Genomic DNA, 17,887 nt, shown 5'->3' with positions numbered 1-17,887 from the left:
CACAAAGCACAGCTCAACGCAGCACTCCTAACTAATGTAGAGGTCATTCAGAGAGCTGATCACAGCAAGATGAAGGGGAAGCACGGTAGGCAGCAGGATCAAAAGCATCCGGAACGAAGACAAATATCCAGTGAGGCACCGACTGAAAAAAAGATGAGACAGAAGGAGTCAGAGCTGAGGAGACTCTTGCACTTTAATGGAAGAAAACCTTGTGTGTATTCGCATCACAGCAAGTAGCACACACGCTGGACTGATCAAGCGGAGGTTGGTGTGACTCCCAAGTACACTTCAAGGCCAACAAAAGCCCCATTTTGTTGTACATGTACGTACATTAACAGACATTCTAGGTTCCAGTGAGGATCTGACCAACAGTTAATCTGCTGCTTGTTCTGTGTTCCACTGCCCCCCCCCCAAAAGTAACACCAACAGCACTGAAATCAGAAAGAAAAGCATGTTTGATGAGACAAAAGTGATCTCTTTATTGCATGAAAAGAATCATTTAAGAAACAACACAAGTAAACATTGTGTAATATGTAAAAAAGGATCCTAGATCCTATGAGATTATCTTATCAGACTCAAAGTGGGGGGGGGAACAAAAACAAAAAGAACTGCACTCAACATGAGTACATGAAAGTTTGCCTTTGGGAGGAGGAAACGCAAGTGGAAATATTTTTAACTTGAACATGGAAGTGTGTTTTTTTACACCAAGGCTGCACTTAAGAAAATGAGAGATGAAACTATATTGAGGGGCAACAACTGGGACTGAAAAACCAACGTGAAAAGTGCCAAAAACAGCGTCTCCTCTAACGGCCAGTTAGAGGAGACGCTCGACAACCAGTCAATAAACACAGTAAAAATGGAAAAGGTCAAAGGTACAGTGTTCCATTGTGATATGACCCCAAACATCATGTCTCTTAGGTTGCCAACACAAATTTCATGTCAAGAATAAACACAATTTCTGGTGTGAAATATAAATTTATAAAGAATCCAGCTAACATCCAAAATAATATAAGCTTTTAAAATTGAGTTGGTGAATTAGCTTTTATAATGAGCCAAACTGAATCATTAGTACTGTCTACTCTCAATATACAAGCTGTAAATAAAATGAAAGCTTTGCAGTAAATTACAAAACACTATTATTACAGTGCAATATGTATTTCATGTCCACCACAAGCCAGTTATTTTCTTCAGATTATAGTGCAAAATTACTTAGAAAGCAATTTAAGTTTATCCTCTCAATGCAACACTAGAAAATTAATGTTGCTATAAATTATTTCCAGGACCCGAGCACCACACACACACACACACACACACACATCTTAAATGTTTGCATATTTATAAAAAAGAAAGGAAAATTAATCCAGCAAAGGAAATTCTAGGAGCAGCAAAAAAAAAAAAAAAGTGTTTTCCTGTGTGGTGAAGTCCCATCAGCGATAGAGGCACATGGTGGTGCTTTGGTACAGGTACATGTAGGCATCACAGAAGAGACGCTTTGCTACGCCTTTCATATCTCGAGGCGCCTGATTGGCTAGCTCAGCGGGAGACATTTCCAGGTATTTGCCGACCTCTGGGCAAGCCTGTACCTCTGGGATGTTGAAGCCATCCATCTCTCCTGAACACAACAGACAAGTGAGTTCAATTTCAATTCAATTTTAATTATATAGCGCCAAATCACAACAACTGTTGCCTTAAAGGTGCTTTATACTATAAAGACTAAACAATAATTACAGAGAAAACCCAACAATAAAAAATGACCCCCTATGAGCAAACACTTGGTGACAGTGGAAAGGAAAAACTCCCTTTTATTAGAAAGAAACCTCCAGCAGTGAGGGGAGGGAGACAGGACAAAGACACACTATGGAAAATAGCCAGCATCACTCTGAGACAGGATGCTTCAAATTTTAGAGATACTGCACAAATGCAAAAAAGCGGTCCTGCATATTTGTTTAATATGTGCATTGAAGGACATATCCTGGTCAAAAATGACTCCATGATTTCTCACAGTCTTTCTGGAGGCCAAGGTAATACCATCTAGAGTATGTATCTGCTTGTTTCTAAGATTTGTGGGGCCAAGTACAATAAATGTAGTTTTATCTAAATTTAGAAGCAGGAAATTAGAGGTCACCCAGGTCTTCATGTCTTTAAGACATTCCTGCAGTTTAATTGGTGTGCGTCATCTGACTTCATGAACAGATAAAGGTGGGTATCATCTGCTTTCTAATAATACTGCTAAAGGGAAGCATGGATAATATAAATAGAACTGGTCCTAACACGGAATCCTGTGGCGCTCCATAATTAACCTTAGTGTGTGAACTTCCCATTTACATTAACAAATTGGAGACTATTAGATAGTATTCAAACCACTGCAGTGCAGTACCTGTAATAACCAATGCCATGCTCTAATCTCTATAATCGGATCCTGCACTGAGGTCTAGCAGGACAAGCACAGAGATGAGTCCACTGTCAGAGGTAAGAAGATCATTTGTAACCTTCACTAATGCTGTTTCTGTACTGTGATGAATTCTGAAACCTGACTGAAACTCTTCAAATAAACCGTTCCTCTGCAGATGATCAGTTAGCTGTTTTACAACTACTCTTTCAAGAATTTCGGAGATTAAAAAGATTTGCAATATGTACATAATTAGCTAAGACAGCTGGGCCAAGTTACAGCTTTTTAAGTAATTGTTTAATTACTGGCACCTGAAAAGCCTGTGGTACCTAGCCTGTTAATAAACAGATTGATCATACTTAAGAACAAAGCATTAATTAATGGTAAGACTTCTTTGAGCAGTCTTGTAGGAATGGGATCTAATAAACATATTAATGGTTTGGAGGAAGTAACTACTGAAGTTAAATCAGACAGATCAATCAGAAAGAAGATGCCAAAAGGTACTCAGTGTTAACTTGGGTATGCATAAAATGGCCCGCTTACCTTGTCTGTCTGCCATGCTGTCAAAAAAGATCCAGTCCTCAGAGTTTGGTCCATATTTGACAAAGGACACGTAGTGGCTTGTCTCGATGCAGAGCACAGCAAACAGTTCCAGTTTGTCTCTGGTGATAGTGTGAGGATTTTTACGACCAATGTAACCCTCTGGGATTTCCAGAGTCACTGGTTTATGGTTGCGTCGCTGAGAATGACAGTGCACCTGCAAGGACACGCACAGCTATTGTTATTTTTCACATTAATCAGTTTAGATTGTTGTCTAAAAAATTACCTGTATATTGTAAGGTAAAGACCCTACAATAGTATAGAGAGAATCCCTACAATCAGATAACCCCCCATGAGCAAGCATTTGGTGACAGTAGGGAGGAAAAATGACTTTTTTAACAGGAAGAGACCATCACCAGAACCAGGATGGAGGAAACAGAGTGAGAAAAGAGGAGCGCAGAGACCACCAACAACAAACAGGACAAAACACAAGATGCACTATATTACCAAAAGTACTCACTCAGCCATCCCAATCATTGAACTCAGGTGTTCCAATCACTTTCATGGGCATAGGTGTATAACCCAAGCATCTAGGCATGCAGACTGCTTCTACAAACATATGTAAAAGAATGGGTCGCTCTCAGGAGCTCAGAGAATTCCAGCGTGGTACTGTGATAGGATGCAACCTGTGCAACAAGTCCAATTATGAAATTCCCTCTCTACTAAACATTCCACAGTCAACTGTTAGTGGTATTATAACAACATGGAAGAAACTGGGAAATGACAGCAACTCAGCTACAAAGTGGTAAGCCACGTAAAATGACAGAGCGGGGTCAACGTATGGTGAGGTGCGTAGGTGCCCAGTGGTTGACAACTTTTTGCAGTCAATCACTATAGACCTCGAAACTTCTATAGTGCCCTTCAGCTAATCTGAAGGGCACTTCATGTGCCCTTCAGATTAGCTCAAGAACAGAGCGTAGAAAGGTTCATTGAACGGATTTCATTGGCCGAGCAGCTGCATCCAAGCCTTGCGTCACCAAGTGCAATGCAAAGCGTCAGATGCGGTGGTGTAAAGCACGCTGCCACTTGATTCTAGAGCAGTGGTGATGTGTCCTCTGGAGTGAGAAATAACGCTTCTCCATCTTCAATCCAATGGACGCATGTGGGCTTGATAGTTGCCAGGAGAACGGTACTTACCTGACTGCATTGTGCATTGTGTGAAGTTTTAATGCTTCTGCATACAAGACATTTTGGACAACGTCATGCTCCCAACTTTGTGGGAACACTTTGGGGATGGCCCCTTCCTGTTCCAGCATGACTGCACACCAGTGCACAAAGCAGGTCCATAAAAACATGGATGAATGAGTTCAGTGTGTAAGAACTTGACTGGCCTACAAAGAGTCTTGACCTCAATCCAACAGAACACCCTTGGGATGAATTAGAGTGAAGATTGCGAGCCAGGAATTCTCATTCAGCATCAGCGTCTGACCTCAGAAATGAAATTCTGGAAGAATGGTCAAATATTCCCACAAACACACTACTGAACCTTGTGGAAAGCCTTCCCAGATGAGTTGAAGCTGTTATAGCTGCAAAGGATGGGCCGACATCATATTAAACCCCATGGATTAAGAATGTGATGTCACTCAAGTTCATACGCGTGTGAAAGCAAACAAAATACTTTTGGCAATATAGTGCATTTTTAAACATTCCCACCAGGCTGTCATTAGTCTTTTCTCAGTCCAAATGCTTCTTTAGTTCCCAAAAGCAAACAAGCACTGAGACACCATTAATTAAGAGTTAAAAAAAATAAAAAAGGACAAGATTCTTTTAACTCCAATAAAATGCTCAGTGTGGCTGTTCTCCCAGGCTGGAGGATAAGGGGAAAGAGAAGACAGAAAAGAGAAGTATGGAGAGGCCGTGAAAAACAAGAGGGACAAAACAAACATTATAGGTCCCCGAGCACATTAGCACAGGAAAAATGTAGCATGACGGATAAATTGGTTTCAATAAAAATACATGTTGATGGTCCATTATCTGCATAGACAAATGCAATAATATGGCAGGAAGGAGACAACAACAATGGATAAAACATGAACCAATAGAACATTTGAGATGAGCCCATCCACAACATGGGGTTAGTCATTAATATTTACTTACTTGCTTTGTCATGACAAAGTCCCGATCCTAAGCTTAATGTCCACAATGAAATTTGTGTCAGGTGAGTCACTTAGGTTAAAATAGTTGGTGTCTGGGATGCAGTGAGGCATGAGTTTTAAAAACCACTCATGCTATACATGACTAGTGCTCATAAAAGACTGTAGAAGCTGAGAATGACAACTGTATAGTTTAGGGTACAGATATCTATTTAAAAAAAAAAAAAAATGAGAATGTAAAAAAGACAAGAGCCTCATCCAACAAATGAGATGCTTAGACGGGTCGATACTGGGGATGCTACAGTAGATATAGCCTCAAAATTAGATCTTGACATCTAAAGGAAACTTGCAATAATCACATTTCTGTTGAAACAAAGGATATTTTCAATCCTTCATTTCCAATGAGCTCCTGTCACTGATGACAGACTACCTAATTCAAAGCATCAGTGTCAATGGTAGCAGCAGCATTAGAGTCAAATAGTAGTAACCTGGCATAATGTACAGCGACAAAGCATAAGTCAGATGTAAGAACAAATTTCACTGAAGTAGTGTTCTCCCTGAAAATTAAAGTATAACAGTACCTGCTTAACATTTTAGTTTAAACAAGAACTAAACTACCTTATCCTGTAACACTTCAGGAGCCTCATAGTACTGTCACACAATAAAATTGAAAAATATTTTCTACCTGGGATATTGTATCTTGGGTTGAGCTTTTTAACCAGCTGCTTAAAGCCTTCCTTTAACCCCAGATCAACTCCAGATCAATGTTTGATCTGGAGTCATTTTTTAACATCTCCTCCTCCATCGCACGGTTGGTCTGAAATTTGTTGTTTCCACCTTTAGCAGGAACAGTTTTCCTGCATATTTCACAGAGCATTGTGCTTTGTGCTGAAGTAACTCCCGTTTTACCAAACCGTCACTGAAGCCTGACACTCAGCTCTCACTGCTTTGGCTTGTCTCATTGTTGTGGTGCTACGGAACACCAAATCATGATGTTGCTATGTCACTGACATTTGTCATATGACATTTTTATATCACGTAAAAAATTATGTATTATTATGGACAACATGGTTTGGCACAGCTCTAGTCACTACATCATCATTTAAGTGGATAGCAGCATAAATAACAGAAGGTGCAGGAACATGTGCTCCAGCCCTTACTATAAGCTTTATTAAAAAAAAGTAAATAAATTAAAAAAAAGGAAGTCTGATGCCTAATCTTAAAAGTAGAGCGGGCACCCGTCTACAGAACTCTGGGAACTGGCTCAACAGGAGAGCGGCCTGCTAGCTAGAAACCACAATTAAGTGTGTAATCTGAGCATGACCTGCTTACTTGTGCATGCCCTTCATCTGTTATTTTTATGTGACAAAAGGAAAAAAAGGAAAATTTACCATTTAAAAAGCTGGAGCTAGTTGATGTCTGACAAAACTAATTTGAATATTTCATAAAATATCCAAATTTATGCAGTGTTTGATTTAGAGTTAAGGCTTGAATGTATGCCACTGGACTGAGTAAGTGTTTCAGCTGTACTTACTAAAGCCAGCAATTAAACAGCAGATGGTGAGCAGGTGATGTCATGCACAAAGAGCAGAGTTAATTAGCTGCTGTCCAATCCAGTACACACACACACATTCAGAAAGCAGCCAACCATAGATTTTTATACACAGATAAGCAAAACAATGCCATGTGTTGCATAGCTAGATAAATGCACTATTGTAAAACTGAAGAAAAATGTAACTAATAAATATCCCTCGAACCACCTGGAATTTTGATCAGACTGACAAATCCTACCCTAAAATATGATGACCTATAGTACAGAAAATATCAAAAGTAAATTTTAGTCCATATTCCAACACTGACAGACCACTGACTGTCACATTCATGGTACAGATCATCCTTGATTGTGATTTTAATTGTTTGTTTCCTCTCTGTATCTCAGTCATACCTCCTAATAGAAGCTAAATGTGGTGAATCTGTGGCGAGGCGGGATGTATCACGTGGAGAAATGACGTCAATACATTCCCTCTACACTCACTAATTAAGCCAAAGACGAACAAAATGACTCAGGTTTCCAGACAATGTGACAAACCTGTTCCCAACACTTCCTGCAGAAGACTTTGAATCCCGTCGGGCTGAAAACGGGATCTTTAAAACAGTCGATGCACTCAACCCGTGCCAGGGTTCCACACAGTATACACTGCTGGGGACCTGAAAGACACACCTTGTGTTGTATTCACTGTGTTAAATTACACTAGTCCCTGCGAGTTGTAATGGTGTATGCTTAATCAGACCTTCAGAGAGGAGGTCAGTGATGTCTAGCTCCAGAGAGGGAATAATTTTGTCAAACATCTTGAATTTCTTCCCAAAGCGAGGCATCTGGAGGATGAGGCAGGATGGGACCTGGAGTGATGGCACAATGAAATAAGATGAGAAACCATAAAGACACTTAAGTGAACTGATTCCAGGTCTGCTTAGAAAGCTGTCCAACAGAGCCATCTACTGGTTAACCAACCATACAAGGGAAAAACATTATGTGCGAGTGAGAAAACAGTTAAATCGATTGTTGGATTAATGTGTTAAAAAGAAAAAAGTTTCCACTTTGTTGTAACTAAAATATTAATATGCAGTTGCCCTTATAGTTTGATAAATGCTATTATATTTCTAATTGTTAGATAAAAACAATGTGAAACTGGAACTTTAGTTTTAAAGTCAGTGACTAACAGCCCAGTGTTCCCACCTCAGCCAGCTTGAGTCCTGCACTGTGGAAGGAATGTTCCAGTAGCTGCTGCACTGTAGGCAGAACCAGGCTGTGGTTCTGGTCCAGGAAAATCTGATAGCAGTAACTCTCCTGCACTTTACCTGCAGCTGATCTAAAAACGGGACAATACAAAAAGAATTGTGTGCATTTCATGTATGAGTCTGAAAATTCATTACACTCAAACTATACAGTAGGAAGCAGTAATTTAACAGTAGTAAGTGTACAGTTTTAGCAGAGGGTCCAGGGCAAGAATATGGTGCATGATGACACTGAGGAACTCCTCTGGATCTGAAAGACAAAAGCAACACAAACACTTCAGACTCAACCATTTTAGACAGCATGGTTGTCTTCCAGAAAAGCTTTTGGATTTAAACAGACCCTTCTCATCTGTGGTGAACGACTTGCTGTAGCCGTGTTTCTGCAGCTGCTGTCGAAGCTTCATGACGTGCCTTGCTTCTACAAAGCCCTTACTGCAGAACACACAGAACTTTAATGACAGCAAAAATGTAATCTAATCCATGAGAGGAATACATTAAAAACACAGACCTGCGGAGGGGGTTGACTATGTCACTGAGCAGTGTTTTCTGAATTGGGGCATCTTGAGGTGTTGTTGATTTGAACAACATGGAGTCCAACACGGAGGAGCAGGAGAACAAACTGAAAGCAAAGGAAGAAACTGAGTTAACATGTGGAGCCACACCTTCCCTAACATTATGATTAAACGTCATTTTTTACACAATAAGCCAGTTCTGATCCTTTCAGTATGTTTTAAATTCTACATGAACTGCTTTTATACGTAGACTCACAATTTTGAGCGCACAGGTAGTTTCACCAATTTCAAGTACAGTATTAGTTATACGAGTACCCAAGTAAGTTGAATGTGGTGGCCATCTTGGCTACGAAGTAGAAATCGAGGGACCACCAAACAATTTCCAGCCAGTAGGAGGAGGACACGGCACTGCATTCATGGTGATATCAGCGCTAGCTACATGTAGCAGGCTAAGAGACGATGCAAGTAAAAATCACACATTTCATGTGTTGTGGAAGCGTTGTATTATTCAAAAGTGTTAAACTATCATGTGTGTGGTCAGAGGTATGACACGTTACAAATGTTCACAACATGCAGTCACTAGTGTGACTTTGAGTGATCAGAACACAACAAGTTGCAGTCACAGCATGTTTGATCCATCACACACTCACACACCCCCACTTTATAGATGATTTATGTTGTTATGATATGTCACTGAAAATACCAATGCTATAAGAATTTCATTGTTTGATTTTAAAGTAAAAAAAGGGGATAATTTTGTGTCAGTTATGGCCCTTGGTCAGAATGTAGCCCTTGTGATAGAGAACGATTGTGTAAGGTTTGAGTGCTCTAGCTTGAACGTTATAGAAGTTGTGGCCAACGTTAAAGTTTTTGTGGACAGACGCCACTGACAGCAAGGCTATGGCAATAGCTCGACCTTCTCTTTGAAAGAGCTGAGCTAAAAATGTGCCTTTGTAAGTAAAATCTACAGCATGTAGAACAGCTTTTGGAAATAAAGCAAACTGCCTTGCAAGGATAATAAAAAAAAGAAACCCTCCAGATATTCATCTACAATATACAGTATTTATAATAATTCATTATCCTGACCCGAAGAGGGCAGCATCCATGTAGCAGGAGTTACAGTGTCCTTGAATCCCCCTCATTCGTCCAATGAGAAGCTGATTAACTTGCTCTGTGCTGATAGGTGGAACAGTCTGCAACTCATCTGTACTGTGGTCTGTTTGATCCACTAAAGCAAAACACAAACACGCATGTTATTATGCATATAAACATATTACACAATCACATAAATGTCCAAATGGTTGTCATAAAGTGAGTGCTACACTCAGCTGTTGGACAAGCTAGCAACCGCAGCCCTGATGCTGCTAACAATGCTTCAGAAAATTGTAATCTTTGTTACTTTATTTTTAAAAACAGACAAGTGGGGAAAAGAAAACAGAAATGCATCTTTTAAGTAAGTGGAAGGAAACAAAGTTGAATTTCTGCAAACTATTTGTCCGTCTGCTGCCAGAAGAAACATGAACTATATGATCCATACCCAGCTTTACCATCGTCATCCATCAATGAAGTCAGATGACACACATCAATTAGTTAAACTGCAGGAATGTCTTAAAGATATTAAGGCCTGGATGACCTCTAATTTCCTGCTTCTAAATTCAGATAAAACTGAAATTCTTGTACTCAGCCCCACAAATCTTAGAAACATGGTGTCTAACCAGATACTTACTCTGGATGGCATTACTTTGGCCTCCAGTAAGACTGTGAGAAATCTTGGAGTCATTTTTGACCAGGATTTGTCCTTCAATGCACATATTAAACAAATATGTAGGACCGCTTTTTTGCATTTGAGCAATATTTCTAAAATTAGAAACATCCTTTCTCAGAGTGATGCTGAAAAGCTAATTCATGCATTTATTACTTTTAGGCTGGAATATTGTAATTCATTATTATCAGGCTGTCCTAAAAGCTCCCTGAAAAGCCTTCAGCTGATCCAAAATGCTGCAGCTAGAATAGAATAGAATAGAATAGAATAGAATAGAATTTAAAATCCTTCTCCTCACATACAAGGTCTTGAATAATCAGGCCCCATCTTATCTTAAAGACCTTATTGTCCCATATCACCCCAATAGAGCACGTCGCTCTCAGACTGCTGGCTTTCTTGTGGTTCCTAGAAAACTTAAGAGATTTTAGGCCCCTCTTCTGTGGAACCAGTTCCCATTTTGATTCAGGAGACAGACACCCTCTCTATCTTTAAGATTAGACTTAAAACTTTCGTTTCTGATAAAGCTTATAGTTAGGGCTGGATCAGGTGACCCTGAACCCTCCCTTAGTTATGCTGCTATAGGCCTAGTCTGCTGGGGGGGTTCCCATGATGCAGTGGTTCTTTCAATCACCTCTTTTTACTGTTTATACACCACTCTGTATTTAATCATTTAATCTGCAGTTATTATTAATCTCTGTATCTCTTCCACAGCATGTCTTTTGTCCTGTCTCTCTCCCCTCAGCCCAACCGGTCGCAGCAGATGACTGCCCCTCCCTGAGCCTGGTTCTGCTGGAGGTTTCTTCCTGTTAAAGAGAGTTTTTCCTTCCCACTGTTGCCAAATGGTTGCTCATAGGGGGTCGTTTTAACTTTTGGGTTTTCTCTGTAATTATTGTACGGTCTGTATCTCTAATTTGGAGCTATATAAATAAAATTTAACTGAAAAATTGAATCCAGCTATTATCTTCTGCTTATCCTTTTCAGGGTCAGGGGGCTGGAGCCTACCCCAGCTGCTATAGGGTGAGAGGCAGGGCACACCATGGACAGGCTGCCAGTCTGCCGCAGGGCTATCACAGCGAGACAGACAACTATTCACACTCACATTCACACCTACGAGCAATTTTGAGTGACCATTTAACCTAACCCCACTGACTGCCTGTCTTTGGATTGTGGGAGGAAGCCGGAATACCCGGAGAAAACCCACATGAACATGGTAGGAACATGCAAACTCCATACAGAACTATATCCTCAACCAACATTTTTTTGAGAAAATACACTTGTTCCCAAATCGGTTGTGAACAAGGGTCACTGAAGTCCAGTAAGATGTACACTATATGGACTGAGGTACTGGGTTACCAATTAAGCCTTACAAGAGCTGCTTGGCTATGGAAACTCATGTGAATAACCCATTTTGCTATGTGCTTGATTTTATATACCTGTGGCATCTGAACCACCTGAATTCAAAAATTAAGAGGTGTGGCCCAAAAAAACTGTCTATATAATGTAAGTCTGTCATTCTCGTACTAACCGGTGTCCTCCACCTGCATTTTCTCATTGTGACTGGTTGACACGCTCTGAAAGCGTGAGTCAGGACGGCATGAGCTCATCTTCACAAACAGGGCTCTCTTCCAAAGGCATGTGAAATAACGCTGGTTTTTGAAGGTACCATCACTCACTCCTATATCTTCCTCCTGCAGATGGGAGCACAGACTGATTAGACCAGTGGCTCAAATTTAATCCAACATTAGACACAAGCTAAAACCCAAATATGCAAAACTCCTTAGAAAGCCATAGAAGACCGCTTTAGATGATAATGTATAAGGACTTACCAGTTCTAAACCAACCATAGTTTCACTTCGATCAGGCAGATTGCCGATCCAGCGAACAATGCCATATGCGGTGCGTGTACCCAGAGTCACTTCTACCATAGAGTTCAAACTCAGACCCGTATACAGATCATCTGTGTCAGTCTCCAGGGGTGTGTCAACATCCATTTTGTCTGGCTCTACAGTGAAAAATATGTTTGGCTTACGCAAGACACAAATGTAGAAAAAGGATTTACTCTTCTTCATGTAAAGAGATGCTCAAACCTGCAGGCACCTCTCCTTTGGCGACCATGTCTAATGGAACTTTAACTTCACCACCTGTCTTACCAGATTCATCTTTGTCCTGAAAACACAAAGAAACAAAAGAAATGTTACTGTCTTGTACACCGCTAACTCTGCTGAAGACAGCCTTGAATTTTATTTGAGATTCTTAAGAAAGCTGTGAACTCAAAGACAAGCAGGGGCACATATACGATGACCACATGTAATCTGATTGGTGAAAAGAAAAAACAAAAAAAAAAAACAGCAGGCAACTATCATCTCATGGCTTTATTTTCTCTCTGACATACACCAACTTTATGAGACTACGGTATGTAGAAAGTGTCTATGTTTCTAATTATGTCCAATAAATTTAACAGAGGCGATTAGTCCAGTTTATGATGGCTGTGAAACCTCATCTCTGCGCAAGATGAGCTAAATGAATCTGGATGTCAAAATTCTGCACAAATTAGAAAACACAAGTGCAAAAGCCACAACACAAATGGAAGATATTCAACACATATACAGAAAGCACAGTGAAAGTCAGCCAGAAGTGAAACAATGTGGGAAATTGTTGTTGGTGAGGAAAGTTTGTGTGTGAGAAATGAAAAGTTGTTTATTACAATCACTGTGAGATTATCACAGCTGAACAATGTTATTTAGTGTCTTTATTTCAGGGATCCTCACATCCAGGCCTCAAGAGCCGGTGTCCTGCAGGTTTTAGATGCGTCTCTGCTTCAACACACTTGAGGCCTGAATGTGAGGATCACTGCTTTATATTTTCTGATGGACATGTACCCTGCTATCAAACATTAAGTTATTTTGAAGCTAGTTATATGGCAATGTTAGCATTAGCATTTAGTAGACACTAGTTAGTGTGATGGATGTAACTTATGCCTCAGTAAGGCTGCGGTCTTTGTGTGCTCTGTCTCTTGGATTTATTTAGCACAACAGAAATTCTAAATTTAATGAAATTAAAATATATTGAATCATTATCAAAGAAGACATTCAGCTGCAAAAAGTTAACACACAAAAGCAAACCCAGCAGCTGCCCGTCTGTGCTCGACACAGAAAATGAAGCTGGGTTTCAATCACAGAGGTTGTTAAACCCAGTGGCAAAACACAATTCACCAGTCCAGCAATACGAGATGCTGAAGCTGGAGCAGCCGAGCTGCGTCAGGTTGAGACACACGGAGAGAGTGGAAAACCCTTCAGCTCCCTTACATAGTCGATATGAAGCGATGATGCACTAAAGCTCAACTGTGTCATAACAAAGGGTCCACTTCCTATATAAATAGGTCATATTTCAGTCTATTATTTGTAATAATTTACTAAAAAAAAAAATCGGATTTCATAGAATACTGTTATTTTTGCCATAAATTTATGTAGATTTATAGCAACAAATTGAATTTAATCAATTTTTAGTGTGTCAAACATAAGAAAGCCTTGAAAAGCTCTGAAAATCTTCCATATGTGGGTACTTCTCATTTGAGATCTTTTTGTTTTGTTTTTTTTTTTGGGACAAAAATTTATAAAAAAGGATTACTTACTGTGGAGATCTGAACAAACTGTTGCCCGTCTATGTCCAGTAAATCCAGCACCATTCCATGGCGGCATTTATTATTGATGAAGTAAGTCACTCTGTCTCCCAACTGTAGCTCTTCTGTTTGTGAGGAGGGCTCATGCATAGACTGTGATACAGGGATAACTCTGTTGAATGGGGCAAAAATGCCACAGTCTTTCTCACACTGGAAAAATCTTTTCTGCTGATACTTCCCATCAGTATTGCCCTTCCCTCTGTCTGGTTCCTGGAGAAAAAGAAGCACAGCATCTCATCTGAGCTGAACCTCAGTTTCATTTCTCCAACCGTCACCACAATCATACAATCAGTTCACTCACTTTACAGTTCACTGAGCCGCTGGCATGCAAATCATTTCTTTTCCTTTTATCAACATTTTGAGATCTCCACCTCTTAAATTTGTCTCCACCCAAAAACATTTACTCCCACCATTCCTTGCAGTTGTGGAGTTGCCTGGCTTTCTTTTCTTTTCTTTCTCATCAGTCTCCACACACCACTCCACAACGACAAAGCAAGTCAAAATATCCCAAAACAAGTTCTCGGCTATTTTGATCATTTATTCAAAAATAAATGGCTGAAACAGTTTTTAGATACTTTGTTACAATAATCACAAATTCATTATAGCGCACACTATTTCTGTCAGTGGTCACTGAGATGTTTCCACAACTTAATTTTTGTCCATCCATGCCTAATAAATTCACTCTGCGTGATCAGGAACACGTCTTTCTGTAAAGGCTCTAACAACTGATGGCAAAAACCAAGACAGGAGACCAACTGAACTGGCTTCAGATCTGTGAGACCAGATGGGGAACAATACAAGAAAACTTCTGTGGCATTCAACATGCCCAAAAAGATGGCAGCCTCCATTACTCTCTGTTGGATATGTTTCAGAATCATCAAGTCTTCCAAGATACTAAAACAGAACATCAATGACTGAGTAGCTCTCCCAGCTCACAAGCTATCACAATTCACAGGTTAATAAGTAAGATGACAAACATGACCTTAACCTGCACTGTACTAAGGGTCAAGGTGGTCACTGTGTGCAAGTTTAATTAAATTCTGACCAATACTGAAGGAGGAGTAACGACTGTTGTGAATTGTGGAGGGACAGACAGATAAGGTCCCTCGGCCGGGTTAGGTAACTCTAGGGTCAAAGAGCCTTGGTCAGACAAGCAACAAAGAACCCACTGGTCATTATGAAGGAGATCCAGAGGTTGTTTTTGAGCATGGGAGAACCTTACAGAAAAAGCGTAATGGCGCAGCACTCCCCCAATCAGGCCTTAATAATGGAGCAGCGAGACGCAAGGTATTCCTGAATAAAAAGTACATAACAGCTCACAGGAAGGTTTCCAATTCTGAGACCATGAGATGATGAAACCAAGACTGAACTATCTTGAGACTTGCGGGGAAGAAACTGAGCAATGAGCATTAACTTATAAACACCTTCCCTGCCATCAAACACAGTGGTGGTAGCATCATGCTCTCAGGATGTTCTTCTGTGACAGGCTATGGGAGACAGATCAGAACAGAGAAAAGATGGATGCAGGAAAAATAGAGAACAATCAAACTGAAAACCAGAGTGGTCAGGATCCTGATGCATGTTGCAAGAAAGCATAAAGCAAAACTTCTCACAATCTGAATCCAATAAAGCTTCTAAGGAAAGAATTGAAAATAGCTGTGCAGTGGTGCTTTACATCCAGCTGGGCAGAGCTCAAAAGAACAATAACGATTACAAAAGAAAGCTGTGCTGAGCTTGTAAGAAGATGACTCACTGCTTTCAAAGGTGCTTTAACCCAGTGCTGTGATTTGGGTCTGAATGTTTACGAACGTAATACTGATTGAGTCTCGTTTATGTTTATAAAAGTACAAATCACTTCAACAACCCATGCTTGCCGTTTCATTGTGGAGTAGTATTGTGTCAATCTTCACAGGAAAAAACAGACTTTTTAAAAGTCTGAAATATGAAGATTTGCCTAAATGCACTAAAATTTAAGAGGCAAATCATCAATAGTTCACTGCATGTTTTCAATTTGCATGATTTCTGTGAACGCAAAAAACCCAGTCCCAATCAGTACCACTGTGCTTTGAGTAGAGGCAGAAATCTCAGAGCAAAATGAAACCAAAACTATATGTATGCCATGTACGAGTAAGATTAAAAAAACAAAAACAGAACAGAATAAAACCCAAACCTGTAGTTCTATTCCAAAAAACACTCCTGGGATGGGATGGAAACGAGATTTCTCAATGATTGGTCCAATATAACGAATGATGCCTCTGAGCTTCTTCCCATCTTCCTCCACAGTCACTGCAGCACCCTTATCAAGTGGTCTTGCTGTTTGGAGAGCAACTTTCTCCCTGAACCATTTCAGCCTCTCAGCATCATCAGACAGGGCCTGCAGCAGCTCAACTTCATCGACACTGAGCCTCTCCAAGTTGCTGGCCTCTAAGTCACGCGGTATTCCAATGCCTGAGTTTACTGAGACAACTGTCAACTTTAATGCAGGGGAAGATTTCTTGCTTTCCAATTTGTACTTATGTTCAGACATGTAAAAAATACCCCCAGCTTTGCAGCTGTAACTGTATTCAGGGTTTTTTGTTAAAATGAAGTACACATTATCTGTTGATGCCATGTTGTCCAGGCCAGAAGATGTAAATGGGTACCTAGTGAACAGTGACACATGGAAAACACACACACACACAGAGTAAATACACAAACAAACAAACACCTGTTATCAATTTTGACACCAGCCTTCAAAGTTAGCTCGCGCACGAGCTACAGAGTTAACTTTACCACGAACACTTTGGGCAAAGCGAAGTCAGAGCCAGTTTCTCCAGCAAGTATTTATGAGCAGCTTCGTGTTAGTTCGTTTTACCTTCACTTATGGAGCAACTTCAAAGTTTACTATCTGAGTCTTCTCTCTTTCTGTTTGACGTCCAGTCAACTGCTCTAACTTTCACTTCCTCTTTCATTTCATTTCACAGCAGCGTCACTGACATTTGGTCCATGACAGAAAAGTTACAAAACAAACAAAAGGCCAAAAAAAAATACTTCCCTGAGAGGAATGATTAACTTCGTACAGCGCAAACAGGGAATCCTGAGGAATTAACGGCGCTGTTTTCAAACCGCTCGACAACCAGCTGCCTGTAGCCGTGCGCGTGACCCAGGATTTAAGCAAGAAGTACAGTCTGACAGACCGCTGCGCGTGTCCGTGACCGTGTTTCAGGCTTTAAGCCCTCAGTACAGTCTGACAGACAGCCAGGTACTCCTGACTGAATGTGAAAATCCAATCACAAGCATACTGACTGCTTACTGGTACATGAAGTTTTTGTCACATTTTACAGATGTAGATATATCCGATTAATATTTCTGACAGGTAGTGATCCTCTGTTATGTGACCTGCCTTTGGAGCTTTATATATTTTTATTTTTTTTGCAGATGAGAGAAGCTTCAGGGTTTGTTTCATCATTGTGTAATTATTGCTTTGGTAAACTTTTAAAATGAAGACATTTAATTGAGACCTTGCACATGAGCACAACCGCAAAATTCTGTGTTTAAATTTTAAAAAAATCAATTCAATATAATTCCAAAAAGATAGATTTGAATTTGAGATCATGTTGTCTTAGTTGTTTGAACAGTATGAAAATACAAAAAATTGTATTCTAATAAACAGTTCCCTGAATGAATCTGGATAATCCACGCACTTTAATAGTTTTCCGTGGAAGACGTTTCTGGGGAAAGAGGCAGCCTGTTATTGTTGCTCGAAACACAGATTGTGTGTTTCATTAACCAGGTCACTGTTTGCAGAGAAGTCCTTCACACTTCTGGTCATCAGCCTTTCAGTCAAATACACATGCTGCATGAAGATCAAACACAGTCTTAGTGTTTGCTGTGCTTTGGTAACAGTTTGAGTCTCCAAAGAGCTATACTCACCGTCCAGTAAAAAAAAACACAAAAAAAACCGAAAAAATGCTTATACCGCATTTCTTCTAAAAGGGCCTGTAAGTCCCTTTTGAGGGTGAACAATGATTGTATTATTCAGACTCCGATTGGTCAACATAAAATACGTCATTCTCA

General features: G+C 40.1%; 1 protein-coding gene across 1 annotated transcript; it reads right to left on the bottom strand.

Annotated features, from left to right (window-relative positions):
- Nucleotides 1-243: 243 nt before the first annotated feature.
- cyldl (cylindromatosis (turban tumor syndrome), like) lies at nucleotides 244-16,984 on the bottom strand. Its single transcript, XM_030728346.1, has 15 exons — nucleotides 16,686-16,984; nucleotides 16,002-16,473; nucleotides 13,784-14,041; nucleotides 12,240-12,318; nucleotides 11,979-12,154; nucleotides 11,678-11,840; nucleotides 9,477-9,618; nucleotides 8,387-8,497; nucleotides 8,219-8,310; nucleotides 8,065-8,128; nucleotides 7,820-7,952; nucleotides 7,374-7,482; nucleotides 7,172-7,290; nucleotides 2,933-3,146; nucleotides 244-1,612 (listed from the first exon to the last, which is right to left on the bottom strand). Exons 2-15 carry the CDS (start codon nucleotides 16,440-16,442, stop codon nucleotides 1,428-1,430), a joined length of 2,286 nt encoding a protein of 761 aa, XP_030584206.1. The 5' UTR covers nucleotides 16,443-16,473; nucleotides 16,686-16,984; the 3' UTR covers nucleotides 244-1,427.
- Between the last annotated feature and the right edge of the window lie 903 nt (nucleotides 16,985-17,887).

This window comes from Archocentrus centrarchus, chromosome 4, assembly GCF_007364275.1.
Source record: "Archocentrus centrarchus isolate MPI-CPG fArcCen1 chromosome 4, fArcCen1, whole genome shotgun sequence".
Taxonomy (NCBI): Eukaryota; Metazoa; Chordata; class Actinopteri; order Cichliformes; family Cichlidae; genus Archocentrus; species Archocentrus centrarchus.
Note: the sequence above shows the minus strand (reverse complement) of the source record. Positions and strands in the feature narration are given on the sequence as shown.